At 38.0% G+C, this 22,871-nt stretch overlaps 1 protein-coding gene across 2 annotated transcripts in view; it reads left to right on the forward strand.

Annotated features, from left to right (window-relative positions):
• Positions 1 to 22,871, forward strand: part of LOC139754593 (inositol hexakisphosphate and diphosphoinositol-pentakisphosphate kinase-like) — a 268,273-nt gene that overhangs the window by 18,785 nt on the left and 226,617 nt on the right. The window contains exon 3 of one of the 2 annotated variants that reach the window (XM_071672001.1): positions 13,405 to 13,526. The exons of the other annotated variant lie outside the window; for it this stretch is intronic. Coding sequence (XP_071528102.1) covers positions 13,437 to 13,526 — 90 coding nt within the window. The 5' untranslated portion in view covers positions 13,405 to 13,436. The remainder of the gene's footprint in view (positions 1 to 13,404; positions 13,527 to 22,871) is intronic. 2 annotated transcript variants of the gene reach the window in all.

The following is a 22,871-nucleotide window of genomic DNA, read 5'->3' on the forward strand; positions in this document are numbered from 1 at the left end:
AAGAGCTTGTAGATTTGTGTGCTGAAAAATGACTGGTGGTGGGGAATACCTGATTTAAAAAAAAGAGATATGCACAAGTAAACGTATGTGACTAGGAGAGATGGTCAAATATACTTAGCGGGGCAGCTGGTGGGATATCTGATCACTATCTTGTGGAGGTGAAGGTGAAGATTTGTACAGGTTTTACAAAAAGAGGAGAGAACGTAGGGGAGAAGAGGGTGGTAAGGGTAAGGGAGCTTGGAAAGGAGACTTGTGTGAAGAAATACCAGGAGAGATTGAGTGCAGAATGGCAAAAGGTGAGAGCAAATGAAGTGGGAGGATTAGGTGAGGAATGGGATGTATGTAGGCAAGCAGTGATGGCATGTGCAAGAGATGCATGTAGCATGAGAAAGGTGGGAGTTGGGCAGATCAGAAAGGGTAGTGAGTGGTGGTTGAAGAAGTAAAGTTGTTAGTGATAGAGAAAAGAGAGGTGTTTGGACGATACTTACAGGAAAGGAGTGCAAATGACTGGGAGATGTATGAGAGAAAGCAGCAGGAGATCAAGAGTAAGATACAAGGGTTGAAAAAGAAGGCAAATAAAAGTTGGGGTGAGAGAGTGTTTAATTTGTTTATGGATGGGGTTGTTAGGGAGGTGAATGCAAGAGTTTTGGAGAGAGGGGCAAGTATGCAGTCTGTTGTGGATGAAGGAGCTTGGGAAGTGTCAGTTGTTTTTTGCTGATGATACAGCGCTGGTGGCTGATTTGGGTGAGAAACTGCTGAAGCTGGTGACTGAGTTTGGTCAAGTGTGTGAAAGAAGAAAGCTAAGAGTAAATGTGAATAAGAGCAGGGTTATTAGGTACAGCAGGGTTGAGGGACAAGTCAATTGGGAGTTAAGTTTGAATGGAGAAAAACTGGAGGAAGTGAAGTGTTTTATATATCTGGGAGTGGATTTGGCAGCAGATGGAACCATGGAAGCCGAAGTGAGTCACAGGGTGGGGGAGGGGGCGAAAGTTCTAGGAGCGTTGGAAAATATGTGGAAGGCGAGAACATTATCTCGGAAATCAAAAATGGGTATGTTTGAAGGAATAGTGGTTCCAACAATGTTATATGGTTGCAAGGCGTGGGCTGTTGAGTTGTGCGGAGGAGGGTGGATGTGTTGGAAATGAGATGTTTGAGGACAATATGTGATGAGGTGGTTTGATCGAGTAAGTAATGAAAGGGTAAGAGAGATATGTGGTAATAAAAAGAGTGTGGTTGAGAGAGCAGAATAGGATGTTTTGAAATGGTTTGGTCACATGGAAAGAATGAGTGAGGAAAGATTGACCAAGATGATATATGTGTCAGAGGTGGAGGGAACGAGGAGAAGTGGGAGACCAAATTGGAGGTGGAAAGATGGAGTGAAAAAGATTTTGAGTGATCGGGGCCTGAACATGCAGGAGGGTGAAAGGCGTGCAAGGAGTAGAGTGAATTGGAACGATTTGGTATACTGGGGTTGACGTACTGTCAATGGATTGAACCAGGGCATATGAAGCGTCTGGGGTAAACCATGGAAAGTTTTGTTTGGCCTGGATGTGGAAAGGGAGCTGTGGTTTCGGTGCATTATACATGACAGCTAGAGACTGAGTGTAAATTAGTGTGGCCTTTGTTTTCTTTTCCTAGCGCTACCTTGCACGCATGCAGGGGGGGGGGTCATTTCATGTGTGGTGGGGTGGCGACGGGAATGAATAAAGGCAGCAAGTATGAATTATGTACATGTGTATATATGTATGTCTGTGTCTGTATATATATGTATACATTGAAATGTATAGGTATGTATATGTGTGTGTGGTCGTGTATGTATATACATGTGTATGTGGGTGGGTTGGGCCACTCTTTCGTCTGTTTCCTTGCGTTACCTCGCTAATGCGGGAGACTGACAAAGTATAATAAAATGATATAATAAAAAGATGTTTTGGAAGTAGGTAAATAATGTGCGAAAGACAAGAGAACAAATGGGGACATCGATGAAGGGGGCAAGGGGAAGTGATAACAGGTAGTGATGGAGTGAGGAAGAGATGGAGTGAGTATTTTGAAAGATTGGTGAATGTGTTTTGATGATAGAGTGGCAAGTGTAGGGTGTTTTGGTTGGGATGGTGGGCAAAGTGAGAGAGTCTGGGAGAATGGTTTGGTGAAGAGAGAAGAGGTAGTGAAAGCCTTGCAAAGGATGAAATCCAGCAAGGGGACTGGAGTGGGTGGTATTGCATTTGAATTTCTTAAGAAAGGAGGTGACTGTGTTCTTGATTGGATGGTAAGGATATTCATTGTATGATGGATAATGGTAAAGTACCTGAGGATTGGTGGAATATATGTATTGTGCCATTGTACAAAGGCAAAAGGAATAAAGGTGAGTTCAAACTACAGAGGCATAAGTTTGTTGAGTATGCCAGGAAAATTGTATGGCAGGGTATTGATTTGAAGGTGAAGGTATGCACAGAGCATGAGGTTGGGGAGGAGCAGTGTGGTTTCAGAAGTGGTAGAGGATATGTGGTTCAGGTGTTTACTTAGAAGGATGTGTGGAAGAAATATTTAGAAAAACAATTGAATTTGTATGTGGCATTTATGGATCTGGAGAAGGCATATGATACAATTGATAGAGATGTTTTGTGGAAGGTGTGGGAGGTAAGCTGCTTGAAGCAGAGTTTTTATTAGGGGCGTAAGGCATGTGTACAAACGAGTAGGAAGAGAGGAGTGATTGGTTTCCAGTGAAAGTTGGTCACTGGCATGGGTCATGCAGTCACCATGGTTGTTTGATTTTTTTATGGTTGGGGTGGTGAGGGAGGTAAGTACAAGAGTTTTGGAGAGAGGGACGAAAATGCAGTCTGTTGGTATGAAAAGGCCTTGGAATTGAGTTGGTTGTTGTTCGCCGATTATACAGCACCGGTGGCTGATTCGCGTGAGAAGCCACAGAAGTTGGTGACTGAGTTTGGAAAAGTGTGAAAGGAGAAAGTTCAGTATAAATGTGAATAAGATCTAGGTTTATATAGTTTAGCAGGGTTGAGGGTCAAGTTAGTTGAGATGTAAGTTTGAATGGAGAAAAGTTGGAGGAAGTAAAGTGTTTTAGATATCTGGGAGTGGACTTGGCAGCAAATGGAACCATGAAAGTGGAAGTGAGTCATAGGATGAGGGAGGGGGTGAAGGTTCTGGGAGCGATGAAGAATGTGTGGAAAGAGAGAATGTTATCTCAGAGAGCAAAAATGGGTATGTTTGAAGGAAAAAGTAGTTCCAAAAATATTATATGGTTGCGAAGCATGGGCTATAGATAGGGTTGTACGGAGGAGAGTGGATGTGTTGGAAATTAATTTTTTGAGGACAGTATATGGTGTGAGGTGGTTTGATTGGGGTAACTAATAAAAGGGTAAGAGAGATATGTGGGAATAAAAAGAGTGTGGTTGAGAGAGCAGAAGAGAATGTGTTGAATTGGTTTGGACATGTGAAGAGAATGAGCGAGGAGAGGTTGACAAAGGGGATATATGTTTCAGAGGTGGAGGGAACAAGGAGAACCAGGAGTCCAAACTGGAGATGGAATGATGGAGTGAAAGATGTTTTGAGCGATTGCTGCCTGAACACACAGTAGGGTGAAAGGTGTGCATGGAATAGAGTGAATTGGCATGATGTGGTATACTGGAGTTGATAATGTTCCTGCTTAACTGGTAGTAACCACTATAAGGGGGATGTCCATGGTCAGAGAATCATGAGTTAGGCAGTGTGTCCCAGTGTGTCGTCCTGCTGGATGAGGATGCCATTGGCACATGGAGATTACTAATTGGCAGAAGGACAAACCCTGACTAAACTGTTGATTTCAGTTACAGAATAGGTGTTAGCGAAGGGTAAGTCTTATGAACTTCTTGAAGATTCTCTTAAAAACTCATAGGACACCACCTTGGAGAGAAAGAGCTTTTTATTTTCATTTTTCCCAAGAGTGCATTTCTGTTGTTAGTATCCATACAGCTGCAAGGTAGCCAAGGATGCTCCAGCAAGGTTGTCATGTATAATATGAATGTATTGGCAGATTATCTCATGAATGGGTTGCTGATTTCACTGTCAGCATAGTGAAAAGGTACAAGATGTACTGTTTCTCTCATCCTTATGGTATATATAGCTTTCATAGCATTAGCTTTAGAGTGTTTCTCCTCAGTAGGAAAAAGATGTTGTTTACCATTTTTTTTATATATTTTTTTTCATACATATTCACCATTTCCTGCATTAGTAAGGTAGCATTAAGAACAGAGTACTGAGCTTTAGAGGGAATATCCTCACTTGGCCTCCTTCTCTATTCCTTTTTTGTTTTGCAGCTGTTGCACTTATACACCATTTCTTTACTCATAGTATGTTTCAAACTTGGCAGACATACACCTTTTTCCAGTGTGTCTACACAGCATTTTGATGCTATCATTTAAAATCTGACTCTTAAGGGGTAGAAGATAACTAACTGTATTTTCTGTGATGAAACTTTGAAACTTTGTGACAATTAACAAGTCACTTTATTGCAGTGCACACATGGAGAGACACTTTACTAGCAATTGTTTGCATTACTAGGTCTTTTTGGCTGGGATCAGAACTTTTGCAGAAGATAGTTGTATTAGTAACAAACATTTAAAGATAGAAATTAAATATTTTTACAGGCATTCCCATCCTAACAGTTTTCTGCATAATGTAGCTTCATTTGAAAGTAGTTCACTTATTAGGAAACTGATTTAGTCAGTGTAGTCCCTGGTCTGGCTTAACACACTGTAGTTATGTAATGTAATCTGTATTCATACTATCAAATTTGGTGTGTTTTGATGCACTCGGACCTCAGCAAGGCTTACATACCAAATACCAATCACCACACAGTAATGTAGATTCAAACTTGCTTGCAGTTGTTTTGTTAGATTAGAGGTTTGCTTTTGGAACATGAGCTGTATTGTGATGCAAAGGCCAGAGAGTAAGGGGCTTTTAGCAAGTGTTTAGGTTGTCTAATATCTTTCATGGTTGTGATAAGCGGCTGAAAGGGTATGCAGGAACTTCGATAACACAATAATGCTTTGTTGAAAAGGAGAGAGTGCAATGACTTAGAGGCAGGATGCTACTGATAGTGCAGAAGCAGGAGGTTTGATGAGACTGAGGTCCCATGTTGACAGTACAGATGACTTGATATCATGGTACTCCTGTGAGAGGGAGAGTCAAAAGTTGTGACAGGAGACATATTTAGGCTCAGTATGTGCTCTTAGGTGTGTGAGAACCAGGAATTGCTTGAGTGAATGGACTTGATACTTTCATTGATGCCTGGTTATTTATGAGACAAGATGGATTGACTGTGCCATTAATGTCAGATTTGTCTCAGTCACTCCTGGGGATGACCAGTATAATGGGTCTTCAGGTTGTCTTAATTTTGTTTGTAATGGTAGTCAGCCTAGAAGGTGTACAGTAACATGAGCAACAATACAATTAGATATTGAAAAGGACAGAATACTGAAACTTATCCTTGTTTAATATTCTCTAGGACATCAAGAATAACCCCTTGTGTGTATTTATGTTATACACTCATGGGGCCCCATCTCGAATTTTCTCTCTGTTATAAATTTTTAAATTTTTGAGGAGTAAAATGTTGGTGATGGTGTAGAAGGAGATGTGTTAAGATGGAGGTCCCATGGTGCAGGAGAGATAAGATACCACTGCACTTCCATACAAGAAATGAGTCAGTGTATCATGGCAGGGGACGCATTCAAGTGAAGTATGTATCTTTTTGTGTGTCTGAGAGCCAGAGACTTTTTGACTGACTACCTGCCATGATGCTTGGGTATTTATGAGGTTAATGGTGATTGCACCATTAACAATAATTGCCTGTGTGCAGCTAGTAAGTCCATTGTTGGTTCCCTTTGGAATCACTGATCATTGTATATTTGTAGAATCCTGATACAGGTAAGCCTTTCGTTATGAAGTTTGTGTCTTCTACCTGCTCAGGTTCATGGGCTACAACCTGAAATGTTTTAGATTGCATAAAGTTATTGGTTGTTTGCTAGGTGTTCATGTGGTAGTGTGATTTCATCGCACAGCACGTGAGAATTGAACATTTGTTTTAACAAAGCTTCTGCTAACATCTAAGCTCCATCACATTTTGACACCAAACTTTGATATGTTGCCTTCTCATCTGTGTATGGTGAATGTTCATGCAGTATATATGATGTACAGGTTTTTGTTTTAAATAATTTGATTATTCCTAATTAACACCCCAACACAATATAAAACGAAACATTTGATTTTGCTGGTAGACAATCATTTATATGGTTCAGGTGTGTAATCAAAAAGAATGAAATTTCTGAATACAAAAATATGTGTGATATATATTATATAGAAACAGTAAGCAGTGGATAGATGGCAGGCACCAACCAGGGAGATATTGCTGCCTGGATTTCTAGAGCTTTGACAGAAACACTGAACTTGCTCCATAGTGGCTATGAAGTTCCCCTCCCTGGCGTGGGATTCTGTCTCTCCTTCCTTCCTCATAAACATATGGATTTGCTGAAATTCAATCCACAAACACAGGCTTTCTTTCCATCTCTCACATAACACTTGAAAATATGTAAATTACAAGTTTATCCATCGTAAATCACAATTTCCCGTGTCTCTGGGGATAGGGGAATATGTATCTCCTGCATGTTGTAAGGGATGGCTAATGGCTTGCAACCAGGACTTGAAACTCACACCTGTTTTAATAAAGACTTTCCAAAAATGGGTAAAGAAGAAAGGATTTCTCATTGAAGTTTTAGACAAAGGTGTCTGAATGTGCATGGATGTGACCTGGGTAAGGGAGAGATAGATATCATGTTTGACAAGAGGACCTGAATGATCTGATTTTGAGTGAAATATTGAAGGAAAAGCGGGTTAAGTGGTGTGAAAATGTTCAGTATATAAATTCTGGAGTTAGGATGGTCGAGATCAAAGAAAGGGATGACTTTTAAAGGGAGAGTGGTTGAACTATGTTAATGAGTGTGAGGGAGTTCAGGACAAATGTAGGTAAGAATGAAAATAGACTAGAAAGAGGTGGATGATTATCCGTGTTTATGCACCTGGTAGTGAAAGGAGTGAAGAAGAGAGGGGTGCTTTCTGGGAAGAGCTGAGTGAGTCCTTTAGCAGTTTATATCCAAGGGATTGAGTCCTCATGGTAGGGGATCTGAATGCAAGATCAGGTGATGTGGAAGTTGAGGGTATAATTGGAGGGTATTGGGTACCTGGGTTACATGAAAATCGGATAGAGCTTGTCAGGTTGTTTGCTGAAAAATGATTGGTGATTGGAAATATTTAGTTAAGAAAAGTTGTATACATAAGTTAACACGGGTGAAAGGGGTTAGGAGTCAGCAGGCATTACTTGATTATGTACCATTTGATTGGTATAGAAAGGAGAACTTGTTGGGTGTTAACATGTTGAGAGGGATAGCAGGTGGGATGCCTGGTCATTTTTGATGGATGTGATTGTGAAAGATTGTACTGATGAAGGTTTGTACTGATTTTTAAGAAAGGAACTGGTGTATAAAAGAGAACTGGTGAAAGTGAGTGAGCTTAGAAATGAGGCTATAAGCAGAGATATCAAGAGAGGTTGAGAAAGGAGTAGCTTAAGCTGAGAGTAAGGGAAGTGGATGATGAGTGAAAGTATTCAGGAGAGCAGTGCTTTCATGTGCAGATGAAGTGTGTGCAAGATGGGATGTGGGCTTATGAGAAAGCATAGTGATTGGTGGAATAAGAATGTTTATTTGCTAGTAAGAGAGAAAAAAAGAGGTGTATGGATGATATCTGCAGGGAAGGAGTGAGAATGATCGGGATTGGTACAAGAGAAAATGTCAGGAATTCTGGAGGAAGGTATGGGAGTTGAAAGTGAGGGCAAATAAGAGATAGGATGGGAGAGTAATGATGACTTATGATAGAATTAAGAAAATGTTTTGGAAGGGAGGTGGACAGTGTGAGGAGAACATTAGAATAAATGGGAGCAACAGAAAGGGGAGCAGATCGGCAAGTGATGACACAGACAACATGAAAAAAGGTTGAAATAAGTAATTTGAATGACGACTGAACATATTAGACAGGATGGTTGATGTCTTGTGACTGGAATAAGGTAGTATGCAGAGTGAGAGAGTCCTGGTGAATTATCTTGTGAAAAGAGAGGAAGTAGTGAAAGCCTTACAGGAGATGAAATGTGATAGATAAGAAAGATTGATCAGGATTACAGTGTTTCTCAAGAAGAAGGGTCGTAGTGTTTTGATTGATTGTTCAGGCTATTCTGCGCATGTATGACCTAAGGTGAACTGGTTGACTGGAAGAATGCATGTATACTAATATAAAGGCAAGGATTCTAGAATTCTTGAGATATGGATCTGTCGAGTATATCTGTTAGGAGTGATATAGAATATGAGGACTATGTGTTTAGAAGAATATACATGAGAAATACTTGGAGAAAGAGAGAGATTTGAAAGATTTGTATGTGGTATTAATGGACTTCGAGACATCAGACAACATGTTTGACAGAGGCATTGTGGAAGGTATGGGAGAAAATCTGCCTAATGAAGTATAGACTTCTTACTGGGAGAATAAAGCATGCTTGCAAGTATGAAGGGAGGAGGTTAAGTGAAGGTAGGTCAGTGTCAAGGTATATGATGTCAACATGTATGATGTTCCCGGATGGGATCGTGAGGGAGATAAATGCTAGAGTATTTGAGAGGGAGAGGCATGTTTACATTTTTATCCCTATATGTGTGTGTGTGTGTGTGTGTGTGTGTGTGTGTGTGTGTGTGTGTGTGTGAATCAGTTGCAGTTTGAATATAACATGGCTCTGGAGGCAGACTTGTGAGAGAAACCCTGGAAGCTGCTGTTTATGTCTGGGAAAGTAAATGAAGGGAGGAAATTGAGAGTTAATTCAAACTTGAGTAAGGTCACTAGTGAGGTGTAGCATGGAGGTTGAGACAGGATGATTTGAACATGAATTTGAATAAAGAGGAAATTAGGGCTTTAGGCACCTAGGAATGGTAATTTAGGCAACTGGGAGTGGACATGGCATTGGACAGAATTATGGGGGCTAAAGTAAGTCATAGGGTGGGAGAGGAGTTTAGGTCTTTGTTGCACTGAAGAATGTGTGGAGGGAGCTAAGGGCTAAGATGGGTATGTTTGACGGTATATAGTACAGTAGTCCCAACAGTGTTTTATGGATGCGAGTCTTAGGCCATGAATGCAGAAGAATGGAAGAGGGTGGTTGTGCTGGATATGAAATGCATAGGGACTATGTCGTGGGAGGTGGGTTAATCTCATAAGAAATGATGGTGTAAGAGTGAGGTGTTGTAGTAAGTAATGTCTGACTGAAACCAGAGTTTGCTGAAATGGTTTGGACTTATGGAGATGCTGATTGAAGAAAGACTGTCCAAATGGATCCATGTATCAGAAGGGGAGGAAGCAAGGGAGAGAGGGAGATTTAGAAGATAGAGTGAGAAAGGCTTTAGGTACTGTGGCCTGAACATTAGGAGGATGAGCAACATGCATGGGATAGAATGAAATGGATATAGGTGGTATATGGAAGGTGACATGTTGTCATTGGACTGAACCAGTGCACATGAAGCAGTCAGTGGAAACCACAGAATAATCCAAGGGCCTTGGCTTTGGATTCCGTGTATTATCCATGGGGGTTGGAGAGTGGATGATGACAAATGAGCCCATTGTTCATCAGTAATTGGACCTAGCTTGCCAAGGCAGGAACTATGAATGAGTAAGAAAAACAAAGCACTTTATAAACAGCAAAGATGAAAGATAACCAAGAATGCTATATGCATTATCAATGCATTGTGATGAAATAAGATGGACCTTGGATGTTGACTTATTATATAAAGAATGTTTCTAATGCTTTCCACTTGCCCTTTGCCATGGATATTGAGCAGCCTCTAAGTAGTGTTTCTATGATATGTATCTTTATGATATGTATTTTTTAATTGACACAACATTGATGATCACACTCCTTTGTTGTATAAAAGTCTGCCAGGAAATCAGAAAATACCTTTGGTGTCACTGGCAGACTTAATGATTTATTCTGGACCTAGATGTAATAAGAAAATGTAATAGATAGGAATGAGTTAATACAAAATTTTGTACTTTATATATGGTATACAAGCAGGACTTTATGATTGCTCATTAAAGATGGGTGAGAAGGCTGCATATCAAGGGGTGATGGTGAAATATGATCTAGTTTGTCATTGCAAATTTGAACTTTCAGTATGATTTTCAAACTTACATTCTTTCTTCTGGCTTCTTTTGTTTTTGATGAGAATAGTTATAGTTTTGCTTCTTTAATATATATCTTATAAATATTTTTATTTGTTTTATGATTAAGTAATTGCTTGATGGAAATTGAAAACTCGCTGCCATACTACCTTTGCCGTACACACACCACGTTTAAGGTTTTGTGAGTTTTAAAGTGTTATTACCATATTGTAATTAACACAGCTCAGTATCTTTGTAAAGTTATTACTGTATTATAGGTAACTTTAAAGTGTTATTACTGTATTATAGGTAACTTTAAAGTGTTATTACTGTATTGTAGGTAACATAGTTCAGTATCACTGTAAAGTGTTATTACTGTGATATAGGTAACAGTTCGGTATCGCTGTAAAGTGTTATTACCATATAGGTAACAGTTCAGTATTGCTGTAAAGTGTTAGTACTGTATTGTAGGTGATGCAGTTCCATATCATTGTAAGATGTTATTCCCATATTGTAGGTAACAGTTCATTATCACTGTAAAATGCAATTATTGTATTATAGGTAACACTTTAGTATCACTGTAAAGTAGTCATGAAAGCATCTTTGTGGTGGTTTTGTAGCAATAACTTTATATAATGGAGAGAAAGATTTGATTATGGAACAAATCTCACTTAATATGATAGAAGTCTGCAGGGAAAATTATTTTACTCATAAAGATTTTGCCAAATATTGCATTTTCTGGGAACATGTATGCTCCAATAAGTGGGGGGGAAATCTCCTGTATTGAGATACAGGATTGCCAGTATGAAGCAGACAGCTGAGATACTGTTCATGAATCAGATGGTGTGAAAAGTGGCAGGTTGAAGAATTGCATTCTTTAAAGCTTATCTTCATCCATTCATGAGCGATTGCATGGATGGTTATGTTATATTAGGGAGATAGGGAGAAAGAGAGAGAGATAGAATGACAAGAGATGAGATTCTGGCAAATCTTATGATGTTCAAAGGGAGAGACATTTATTTGGAGTATGATGTGAACACTATTGACTCTGCTTAAAATGGGAATGGACACAAAATGTTCTTCCATATCATTATAATGGTCATAGACAATGATGATAGCAATATGATAGACAGAACATACTGAAGGGTTCAGAAATCAGGCTGAGTATAACATAAGAATGATTTCAAGGCTGTCCAACTTGCAACCTATAGGATGTATGTTAACCACAACTGATTAAGCATAGTCTGTGAATGTTTGGTTGGTTACTTTGGCATTTGGCTTGTTGAGTGTCAGGGTCACCAAAGCTTTCAAGTTATAACAACCAGTCAAAAGATCTTGAACTCTATATTTAGGTGTATTAAGATAATTTTACAGTCATACATGCTCTTACAGTTAGAGGTCCCCTGAGCTTATGAATGAGTTTGTGTAGTATGAGTAATAACTGATTAATAAAAAGATCATAAAAGGGATTTTTTATGAATTTTACTGTCAGAAAACTGGTAATACTAGTAGATGTGGATTGTTCTTGAATTACAGTGGTGTGGCTTTACCTTATTTTGTTAGTTAGCATCTGTTTTATACAAGGAAGATGGTGGTCCTAGTTGATCAAAAGTTATACAGCTCCAGCATACTTCATCCATACAGGGTTAATGCATGACTACAATTTGAATTGTTGTGATTCAGGGGGTTTATTATCAGGTTGTAACTAATACACATCACTTGCCAATATGGTTGTTGCATTGATGAATTTTTTTAGATATTGATAAAGAAAACCAGGTGAATTTTATAAGAGAGAATGTATTCTCTGTTTAACATCAGTATGTCAACTCAGAATGTCTAAAAAACTTCAAATTTGAGAATGCTCTCTTCATACAATCTCCCTACCTTTGGTGCAGTAAATCTTCGATATTTTTTCAGCTACTATTTTCATAGTGCAGTTCATAAATCATCTGAAGCCCTTGCATTATAGTGTGGTGGGTTGAAAGAGATTGCAGGAACTAATTGAGGGAATTAAGAGTTATTGTTTGAAGAGGGGTGCTTAAAAAATAGGAAAGGAAATTTTGAGGTGCCTCCAGCTGGTGCAGTAAATGGATGTGGAAAGAATGGGATAGAGGGAGACCAGTGATTACATGAGAGATAAGGTGATATAGTTGTGTTAATTGCACCATTGAAGCAAAAAAAAGAACAATTGTATTGGTTAGAAATATGGAACACTGTGCTTAAGGTAGGGTTACAGACTTAATGAGTTGCTTATCAGGTAATCATAGTTATCTAGTTTACTATGATAAGTCCAGAATATAGTTGACTTTTAGAAATTTATCTCTTTAATGTAGATTCGCAGATTTTGATTTGGAAAGGATTTTGTTTTGATTAAATATAAGATGTGTAGGATTTTTTTCTCCAGTACTGTGGTAGAAAAGATATTAATTTATTTATTTAGCACACTGAAGACGTTAAGTTGTCAGGTATTTCAGCTTGATTAAACAGATGAGTGCAATATATCTTCATATTGTATGTACCCTGGTGGTCTGCTGTTGACCCAGTAAGTGTAATGTTTGTGATCAGGAAAGTATCCTTGTTTCACTGTATTTCATCTTGTGGCACTATAGCTTCTGTACATTCCTGTCTTCTCATATTTCATGATACCTAAATTTCTTAAAGAGAATTTGATAGTTTCAGATGGCTCAGTCATATTTCCTTCATTTGTTTATATGTTACTGGCCTTGTATGATTTTCAAAATATGATTAAAATGGGAAGGCAGAAATGGGTGAACATGACTTTGCAAGAAATAGTTGTTTCCAAGAACTAGATGTTCATGTTTCACTTGCTTATTTTTCATGAATTTATTGTCATAGTTTTTGTTTGTTGAGTAAATTGTTGTGACATGAAAGTTTATATGTAATGTAAGTACTTCAAATATGTTGCTTAGATTGTCTATAGATGATTAAATATACATTACCTGAATTAGAGACAACACTTAATTTCTTAAATCTTGGAAGGAGCTTTGGCCTTCATCCTGTTGTCTTTGACCAGCAGGAAGCATTAGTACTGTAAAAGGTGTCACTCTACATTCTATGAGTATTGAACTAATATTTAAAGGGAAGTGATGATCTTGCAAAGTTTGTATGGTAGAACACAAGAACATATGTCCCTTGCCTGGCTTCTTTCAGCATAGAATACAACTACAGTAGGTGTTGTCCACATGGCTCGCATCCCCACCGTGTACATCACAGATTACGACAAGGATCCTGTCGAGGTGGAGCCCTACTGGGACCCATGTTTTGTCTTAACGGTACGGTCAACATATGTACAGCAGTAATTCAATATCCTAGTTGGATAATTTCTCATAACTTTGCTGATTGTGTGTCAAACACATTAATGAATTTGATAAATAGATTTTTTCTAACAATTTACTAGTGTTGGTTTAAGGCATGAGAGTAGCTTATTGCTAACTGATTAACCATGATAATATGCACACTCCTTGCCTTGTTGTGGAAGGATGTTTTCATTGATATACACGGTGATGCATGAATTGTTCAAGTGTGCATATAAATTTCCATTTTGTAATTATAATTTCCTGATTTTATGAATTATTTTTAGTTTACAAATGTATGCATCAGTGTGGTTTGGAAGCTTATAAAGCTTTTTTTTTCAATTTTATTTGCATTAGTATTTGATATTTGTGTTGATTTGTGTAAATGAATAATTGGGACTCTCCATTATCGAACTGAATTTAGTTATTGCGTTTTCCTCCTAAAGAGGGGAAGATTAGTGGTGGAATGACTGTTCTTCTCACCTGGTGCTCTTCCTCACCTCTAGCAGTTTCTTGCTTTTATCTGTTATCCCTTAGAAGGGTTTCACTAGAGCATTTTGAGAACACTGTTTTGTTTGGAATGTTGCAAGTACAGTGATACAGGGAAGATAAGGCTTATCAGATTGTCCACTTCTGAGAGAGGAAGAATCGTCATGCTTATGGTACGTAATGCTCATTAGTAGAAATTGTAATGTGTACTTGGACACTTCCATCATACTACAGTTGTAAGACGTGAAAGAATCGTCTTATATGTCACTTGAGGATATCAGGAAACCTAAGGAGTTATTAGAAAAGATTGCTTTCTTGTAAACATTGTTTGAAAAGTTTAGTACTATAATCGTTTTAAGAACAAATAAAACACTTGTTTTTTAGGTAGGCCAGAAAAGTAATCATGGTTCTTACATGTGAAGATAGACAACATATTTTCTTTTATTGTTTAAAGATGTTTAACCTGCAAATGATGTAATTCCTAGGACATTATGAGACAGAAATATGTTTAGGTTATACCCTAACGTGTATAAGGTGAAAGGGCAGCAGGAAATTCCGTGATGCAAGTTTGCGTGTGTTTCCCTCTCCAGACGAGAGAACTTTTAACGTTTTCTATATTACTAATGTTCTTTAGCGTGTTAGGTGAATAGCACGGGGTAACTAGGGTAGTTTAGAAAGTAGCCGCAAAGTTGCCTGAATTACTGTTGCTAAGCACCGCTGTTAATTTTGCAGTTTCATCTCAAGGAAAAAAGTGAAATTGATTGCTTATGGTGCTTAATTGTTTTGAGTCACATTTTGATAATTATAGATTTCCTGTTCGACTGAACGTTGCTTCATATTATGGTCAGCTGATGATGCATATGCCTTTCTGAGGGACGAAAACGAATTCCGTGAACCCATAAAGACCTGTACACTCTGGATTGATTAGCAAATCTAAATTGAGCTACGAAAACTCTAAGATGACAGGAAGTCGGTCTATCAGACTGTTTGCTGTGATTTCACTTGTGACGAAAAGCCGGCAGCATGGGATCAACCATGACTTGGCTTAAATCCTTTGGAAGTATGTGGTTAGTGTTTCTCGACCGGTGGGACGCAAAAGGCGTAGGACGTTGTTTCAGGAATTATCAAAAGAAGAATTTGCTCTGGCGATTTTTTTTTATTTTCTCATGTTAACTGGTTTGACATTGCAAGAGTATTGTTCAAGATTTTGCTTTAGATCCTTTCTGGTTAAAGGTGAAGACCATGTATGAACAACATAACATTATAACATTAAACCTCAAAAGATATGTAACACTTTTCTCCCTTATATCTTTGTGAACAAAGTATTCCCTCCAAGGGAAACGTGAAAAGGAGAGAGACCATCTATAATTCGAAATAGCCCTTTGAATCGCAAATATGATTATTCTAAGATTTTACATGCTTAATAATGAAATTCTGTGTTAGTCTGCTCACTGATTAACTAATGAACCATCTTATTTTTTTTGTATTGGATTTTCTGCTTTTCTCAACTATAGCAATCATATTTACTCCCAACAAAATGACAGCATTTCTTACTGCCTCATAAATTTCAATTATGGTCAGAATGATACTACAAGTGTAATTATACTTATGTGATATCGTTTTTTGTCTTTGAGGGACTAAGAATATTCGACACAATGGTTGTTGACGTAACGTTCAAAATGTTGACTAAATGTTTACGACCCATTTAGGGGAATGCGAAAACAATTTCTATAGCAGTAATACAGAATATTGGTAGAACGTAAACCTTTGAGGTAATGACGCAGAGTTCAGTGTAGTTATCTTGTATATAACATTCACCTCTACTTACAAAACAATTAGCAGAGATATGAATCAGTACCGCGATAGAACTTTAAATGATTGCGACGGTAGAATGAAGTTTAGACAGTGGCGGTTGCCCGTACATTTAGAATAGATGTAGTGTACTACAGTACAGTGGTAAAGAAAAGAATTACATTTTTGACTAGTTACAATCAGACTTTAAGTACCTCACATTTAGCACTGATACAGTCTGACAAAGTGATTGTGACTAGATAGTAGTAGACATTAACAAGTGTATTTAATTTAAGTACACGCACAATACATCACAATGATGGAACTTAAAATGATTGTACTTTTTTCTGCTGAACTTTGAATGGATAGAATTCGCAAATTGCAAAATTTGATAGCTGAAGCCCGATTTTTTTTTTTTATCTTCTATATTTTCTTATATACATCGTTCTATTTCTCAGGACTGAACACTTGTTACATGGTTCATCCGTCCCCTTGTTCACCAGAACTACACAGAGTTCATGGTCTTGGGTTATTTTGATAAGAGTTTCTCACAGATGAGGTAACATGGTTGTTGCATCGAAATTTAGCTTGATTTATTCTTTCAGCAATGATTATGGTAACTTTCCTATATGGTTTCTTATCTAAACACTGTACACAATTTTCACAATATTTTTCCATTTTGATAAGTGTGGATCCTTGATCCTTAGTTCCAGGCTGAGTCTTAACTGATTGATTTTGATACTTATGTACTCGTGCCAGGAGTTTGAATACCCATTCCTCTCTACTATGCTTTCATTACCGACTATCCAGTGAGATAGGAAAATGTTATTTTGATGCATATATTTTAGCAGTTCAAACACAATATTAGATAATTCTTTTGTGGTGATAAGGTGTGTCCAGCTGGAAGCAAGCTATTCTGTTCCCGACAGTAGTCTAAAATACTCCTGCCAACTCTCCATAGACCATATACATTCCAGATTTTTTGTTTGCCTAATCAAACTCCTTGAAAATTCTCTGCGGAATAAGTTAGCGTGACATAGTTTCTGAAATCCCAAAACCTCCCTCTTATGCATTATAGAATGGGTGCAATAAGCTTGTTAGATAACTTGCACTGGATGTCTGCAGAAAGATGAAGCTTTTGAAATTTAACTTTGAGCCCGTACATGGCCCATCTGGCTTGATTATACTGTTTGCAAAGGTATTTCCTAGGTATACGTATCACTACAGATTTCAGCTGAATAATTTCCAAATTCGAATTTATGATTACCTCAGTTTTTTTTTTACTTTTAGAGAATATTACTGATTTCGTTTTGCCAGTATTTACTGTAAGATGCCAGTCCTGTCATTATGCATGAAAAGAATGTATTGCCAACTGCAGGTCTTTTGGTGACTGCTATTATGGTGGTGTCGTCAGCATATAGAAGGGCAATTGTCCTTAGAGAAGCTAATGTGTCTTCATCACTACATCCTACGAATATCATTATAGAGCTCTTACTAATGATGAATTCAAAACCGTGCAGGTAAACGATAAATAACCCAGGAGACAGCTTTTTGCCATGTTTTACCTACGGTACAGTAGCTCATATATATACTGATACATATATTTGACGACTTTAAATATCATGCCTTTTTTTTCAAATCATATTGAATACTTTGCCACTGATGTTATGAACAAAGTTTTCTTCAGAGTCAGGCTCAGTATAATTTTTTTTTTCTTTTTTCGTCCATAAAGGCACGGTACATTCTTTAAAAGTTTAGACTGATAAGTCGGTAACTGTCAGCAGCATAGAGATGTGGTGGGTTCCAGTGCTCTCTGAATTGCAACAAAACTTTGCCTTAAGTACAGGAGTGGTTAGCTTACCAAGGCAACTGAAGTTTGTTTGTTCTTTAATGTTATAAGGATCATCTTGTTACCCTTTGTTCTTGTGCACAGGCTGTAATGTTTTTATACAATAAGAGTGTGACACAGGACCATTATCTAGAACTACATCAACATATGTTCATGGCAATTTTTAAGTAAATTCACGGTCTATTCTTTTTTCTATATAGCATTTTCACAATCTCACGTACCTCCTGAGCTGTGAAGTATTGATAATTGTGGTTTTTTTTTTAGCTGTTTGGACCTATGTTTGATTTGCAACATTATGTCGGTTAGTCTCTGTTTGTGTCAGTTTACTGGAGCAATTTTACGTATGTTTGCTTTGAAACATTACCTATTTTTTCTGTATGATTATTTTTGTTGACTGTGTTCCAATATTGTCGTCAGGGCTGTCTTTCTTGAAATTTCGTAGCTTATTTTGGAAATCTTTGTCTTACCCTCTACATTTTCTATAGATATGTTTTTTGTGTTTTATGAGGTTTCATTTTCTGAAGTTTATTTTGGAAATCTTTGTGTTACCCTCTACATTTTCTGTAGATATGTTTTTTTTGTGTGTTTTATGAGGTTTCATTTTCTTAAGTTTATTTTGGAAATCTTTGTGTTACTCTCTACATTTTCTGTAGATATGTTTTTTGTGTTTTATGAGGTTTCATTTTCTGAAGTTTATTTTGGAAATCTTTGTGTTAACCTCTACATTTTCTGTAGATATGTTTTTTTTTTTTGTGTTTTATGAGGTTTTATTTTCTGAAGTTGGGGGGGGGGGGATAATTGTACAGGGTAACTGGTATTTTAGAGATCAGACCTAAGTAAAACTACCTATTGCTAAGCATCCTCAGTACATAATGCATTTACATTTTAATAAGGGATCTTTTTAAACACACACACACACACACACACACACACACACACACACACACACACACACACACACTCATCTTGCTTATCATAAACCTTTGTATGTATTTTATTGATTGTCGAAAAAATTGTGTTTATGTATACTCTTTTCATTGGAAGAAATTAATTGTATGGGGTGACAGACTAATGTTAACCATAAGCCATTAAGAAAAAAAGAAAACATATGCTTTGAAGCGTAGCATTTTCATTGCTCATATTAAAACGGTAATTGATTTTTTTTATCATTTTGCAATTGAAGATACGAATGCTCTTTCGATGAAAGGAACTTCATGAAGATGTAGATTTTTCTCACTCAGATTTAGTTTACAGACCCAAGGATTACATGATTCTTTCGATGTTAGATCAGTCTTACTGGATTATTATTGTTGTTGTTGTTATTATTATTATTATTTTTTTTTTTTTTTTTTTTTTTTTTTTTTTATACTTTGTCGCTGTCTCCCGCGTTTGCGAGGTAGCGCAAGGAAACAGACGAAAGAAATGGCCCAACCCCCCCCCCCCCATACACATGTACATACACACGTCCAGACACGCAAATATACATACCTACACAGCTTTCCATGGTTTACCCCAGACGCTTCACATGCCTTGCTTCAATCCACTGACAGCACGTCAACCCCTGTATACCACATGACTCCAATTCACTCTATTTCTTGCCCTCCTTTCACCCTCCTGCATGTTCAGGCCCCGATCACACAAAATCTTTTTCACTCCATCTTTCCACCTCCAATTTGGTCTCCCTCTTCTCCTCGTTCCCTCCACCTCCGACACATATATCCTCTTGGTCAATCTCTCCTCACTCATTCTCTCCATGTGCCCAAACCATTTCAAAACACCCTCTTCTGCTCTCTCGACCACGCTCTTTTTATTTCCACACATCTCTCTTACCCTTACGTTACTTACTCGATCAAACCACCTCACACCACACATTGTCCTCAAACATCTCATTTCCAGCACATCCATCCTCCTGCGCACATCTCTATCCATAGCCCACGCCTCGCAACCATACAGCATTGTTGGAACCACTATTCCCTCAAACATACCCATTTTTGCTTTCCGAGATAATGTTCTCGACTTCCACACATTTTTCAAGGCTCCCAAAATTTTCGCCCCCTCCCCCACCCTATGATCCACTTCCGCTTCCATGGTTCCATCCGCTGACAGAACCACTCCCAGATATCTAAAACACTTCACTTCCTCCAGTTTTTCTCCATTCAAACTCACCTCCCAATTGACTTGACCCTCACCCCTACTGTACCTAATAACCTTGCTCTTATTCACATTTACTCTCAACTTTCTTCTTCCACACACTTTACCAAACTCAGTCACCAGCTTCTGCAGTTTCTCACATGAATCAGCCACCAGCGCTGTATCATCAGCGAACAACAATTGACTCACTTCCCAAGCTCTCTCATCCCCAACAGACTTCATACTTGCCCCTCTTTCCAGGACTCTTGCATTTACCTCCTTTACAACCCCATCCATAAACAAATTAAACAACCATGGAGACATCACACACCCCTGCCGCAAACCTACATTCACTGAGAACCAATCACTTTCCTCTCTTCCTACACGTACACATGCCTTACATCCTCGATAAAAACTTTTCACTGCTTCTAACAACTTGCCTCCCACACCATATATTCTTAATACCTTCCACAGAGCATCTCTATCAACTCTATCATATGCCTTCTCCAGATCCATAAATGCTACATACAAATCCATTTGCTTTTCTAAGTATTTCTCACATACATTCTTCAAAGCAAACACCTGATCCACACATCCTCTACCACTTATTATTATTATTATTATTATTAATTATTATTTACTTCATTTATATATGATTTTGATTTATTTTTTTGCAAATACCATTTGATTAAGACAGTGAAAGTGAGCTGATTCTAAGGTATGATTTTTAATTCACGCGCGGAGCGGATGCTGAGATGAAAAGCACAGTACCTTACCACACCTGGTAAAGGCCTCCGGATTCATGTTGGTAACGAGCGTTGTAAACGGAGCAGCAGCTTTCAAGATCTGTTCCGTTACGTGGTCTATCAAAGTGTCCTGGTTGCAGTAATCATTCATATATGATGGTATCCAGACAAGAATCACATCCCAACGTTCATCACCACGATAGCGTAGAACAAATACCAATCCGAGTATTGGTTTGAGGATTCTAGTAATTACGGGAAGAAATACTTGTAATACCGTAGCATATTTTGTTTGTCGTGCGAGTTACCGAGTTCCGTTGCCTTTCATTTCCCTTTCTTATTTTCCTAAATCTTTACCTTCCAAATTGAGCTTGGTGAATACGTTGTTATTTGTTTGTAATTTTAGGTTTTGAAATGTCGAATTGTAATGTTGTGTGGATTGTCACCGTGCACCTCAAGCCTCGCGACTCAACATCTCTTTATACTTCGTCAATTTTGTAGCATTAATTTTGCCAAGAAAGTATTTTAACGAAGAGCTTTATATCGTTATAAGTGAGATACACGATTTAAAGTAGCATTATGACTTGTACATAACGTAAAAGATGGTGTATTTTTTTTTTTTTCCTTTTTTTGCAACATGAAATTTCTTAGTATGAGACATGGTCTGTTGAAACACTGTTTATGCTTTCAGTAAAAAACTAGAAATCATACCAGTTTATTTAATGGTTATCTTTTGTCTGTTATTGAAGTAATTCGTGCTCCATTTTTGGTTGAAGTGTAAGTATAAATGTCAAGTTCAGGGCGGGGCAGAGAGGAGAGGGAAGTGTGTGGGTGGTGGTATGCTGTGGCCTTCCACCTGCTAGGTGGCTTCCAGGTCGTGGCCCCATGTGGTGTTTTTTGGCTTTTCTTTTAGTGTGGCTCCAGCACTTTCTAATCTATATTTCTGATAATATGTGGATTATGCATTAAAGTGAGGTAGCTAAAAGAAATATGTAAGGTGTATTTCAAACTTTTCAGTCTGCCTAACGAGAAATGATACAAATCTCTATTTTCAAAATCAGAATTGATTATTCGAAGACACAGAATGGTGAAGATGCTAAAATCCATACATATGTTTCCCGTAAGCAACAGCTGCAGTTGAATTTTACAGAACTTGAAACCGTGTTGCTGTGCAATATCTTCCTTCAGGTCCCATTGCCTCAGTTACCCACATACGTAGATGTTCATGTTGCGAGAAATAGTCGTGTGTAGTCATCTCCAAATATATGACAGTCTTTACCTTACAATTTGCTTGTGGTCTGAAAAAAATATACATTGTCAACTGTTTCCCCCCTGTCCCCCTCCCATTTTTTTTTTTAATGGCCGACCTTGCTTGGAAAAATGTGCCTTAATCATTGCCATTTCGGATGAAAGGAAAAATAAGGAATACATAAAACGAACGCAAAAGGACGAATTAGAGCTCCTTATTTCATCTGCCTGACTTCAAGTTGGAAGGGTTATGGATGAAAGGAAGAAAGAAGAAGGAAGAGAATTCCACATCTTTCGTTGTGAGAAGAAAGGTATCTGAACTGTAAATCTTCTTATAGCTGGTCTGCCAACCGGGAAAATGCTGCCAGTTGCATGCCCCATGTAGCTGGGCTACACACACAGCGCACGAGAGCTTTCTAACCGAGTGTTACACTAAGTCTGGTTATTGTATGATTGTATTAGTTGGTAAACAAATGGTTTATTCTAGGCGATCAGGGCTGACCATCATTGCCGTTTATTTACGTGAAAAGCTGAAAAGTATTTGCATGAAGTGGAAAGCGTTAGCTTAGCAACCCTCTTGAGTTAAGATGTCAGCTGAGAACCAACAGAAATTAAGATATTAGGCAAACAGCCGTCGGCAGGCAGAGGATGGCGACGAGGATGGTCTGTTTATATGTTGGTCAGGGTGTCCTTCTCACGTCATTGGTTACTCTATGAATGCAACACGTTATTATGCACATTAATCTTTTATTTGACTATTACTGTTGTATTTGATATTGTTTTTTCTTCTTGTCCGTAGTGTTATTGTTCATATGTTGTGGTTGAAGGTGTTTGTTTGTCTGTCTTATCTCACTGTAGAGATAATGTCAGTTTTTATGGTACATAATCGTTATGTCATGGTCATGTTGATACTGGGGCTAATTAGATAGCAATTATCGAGTTATTGACAAGTAGTACATAAGATAGTAACATCCTCTGACACTGTTGTGCATCGTACGTTAACATTAAGTTCGTTGTTTTTTCGTGTTTGGTCTATTATCATCTGTCTTGTTCATTGTTGTGAAATGATCGAGA

The sequence above is a fragment of the Panulirus ornatus genome, chromosome 17 (assembly GCF_036320965.1).
Source record: "Panulirus ornatus isolate Po-2019 chromosome 17, ASM3632096v1, whole genome shotgun sequence".
Lineage (NCBI taxonomy): Eukaryota > Metazoa > Arthropoda > Malacostraca > Decapoda > Palinuridae > Panulirus > Panulirus ornatus.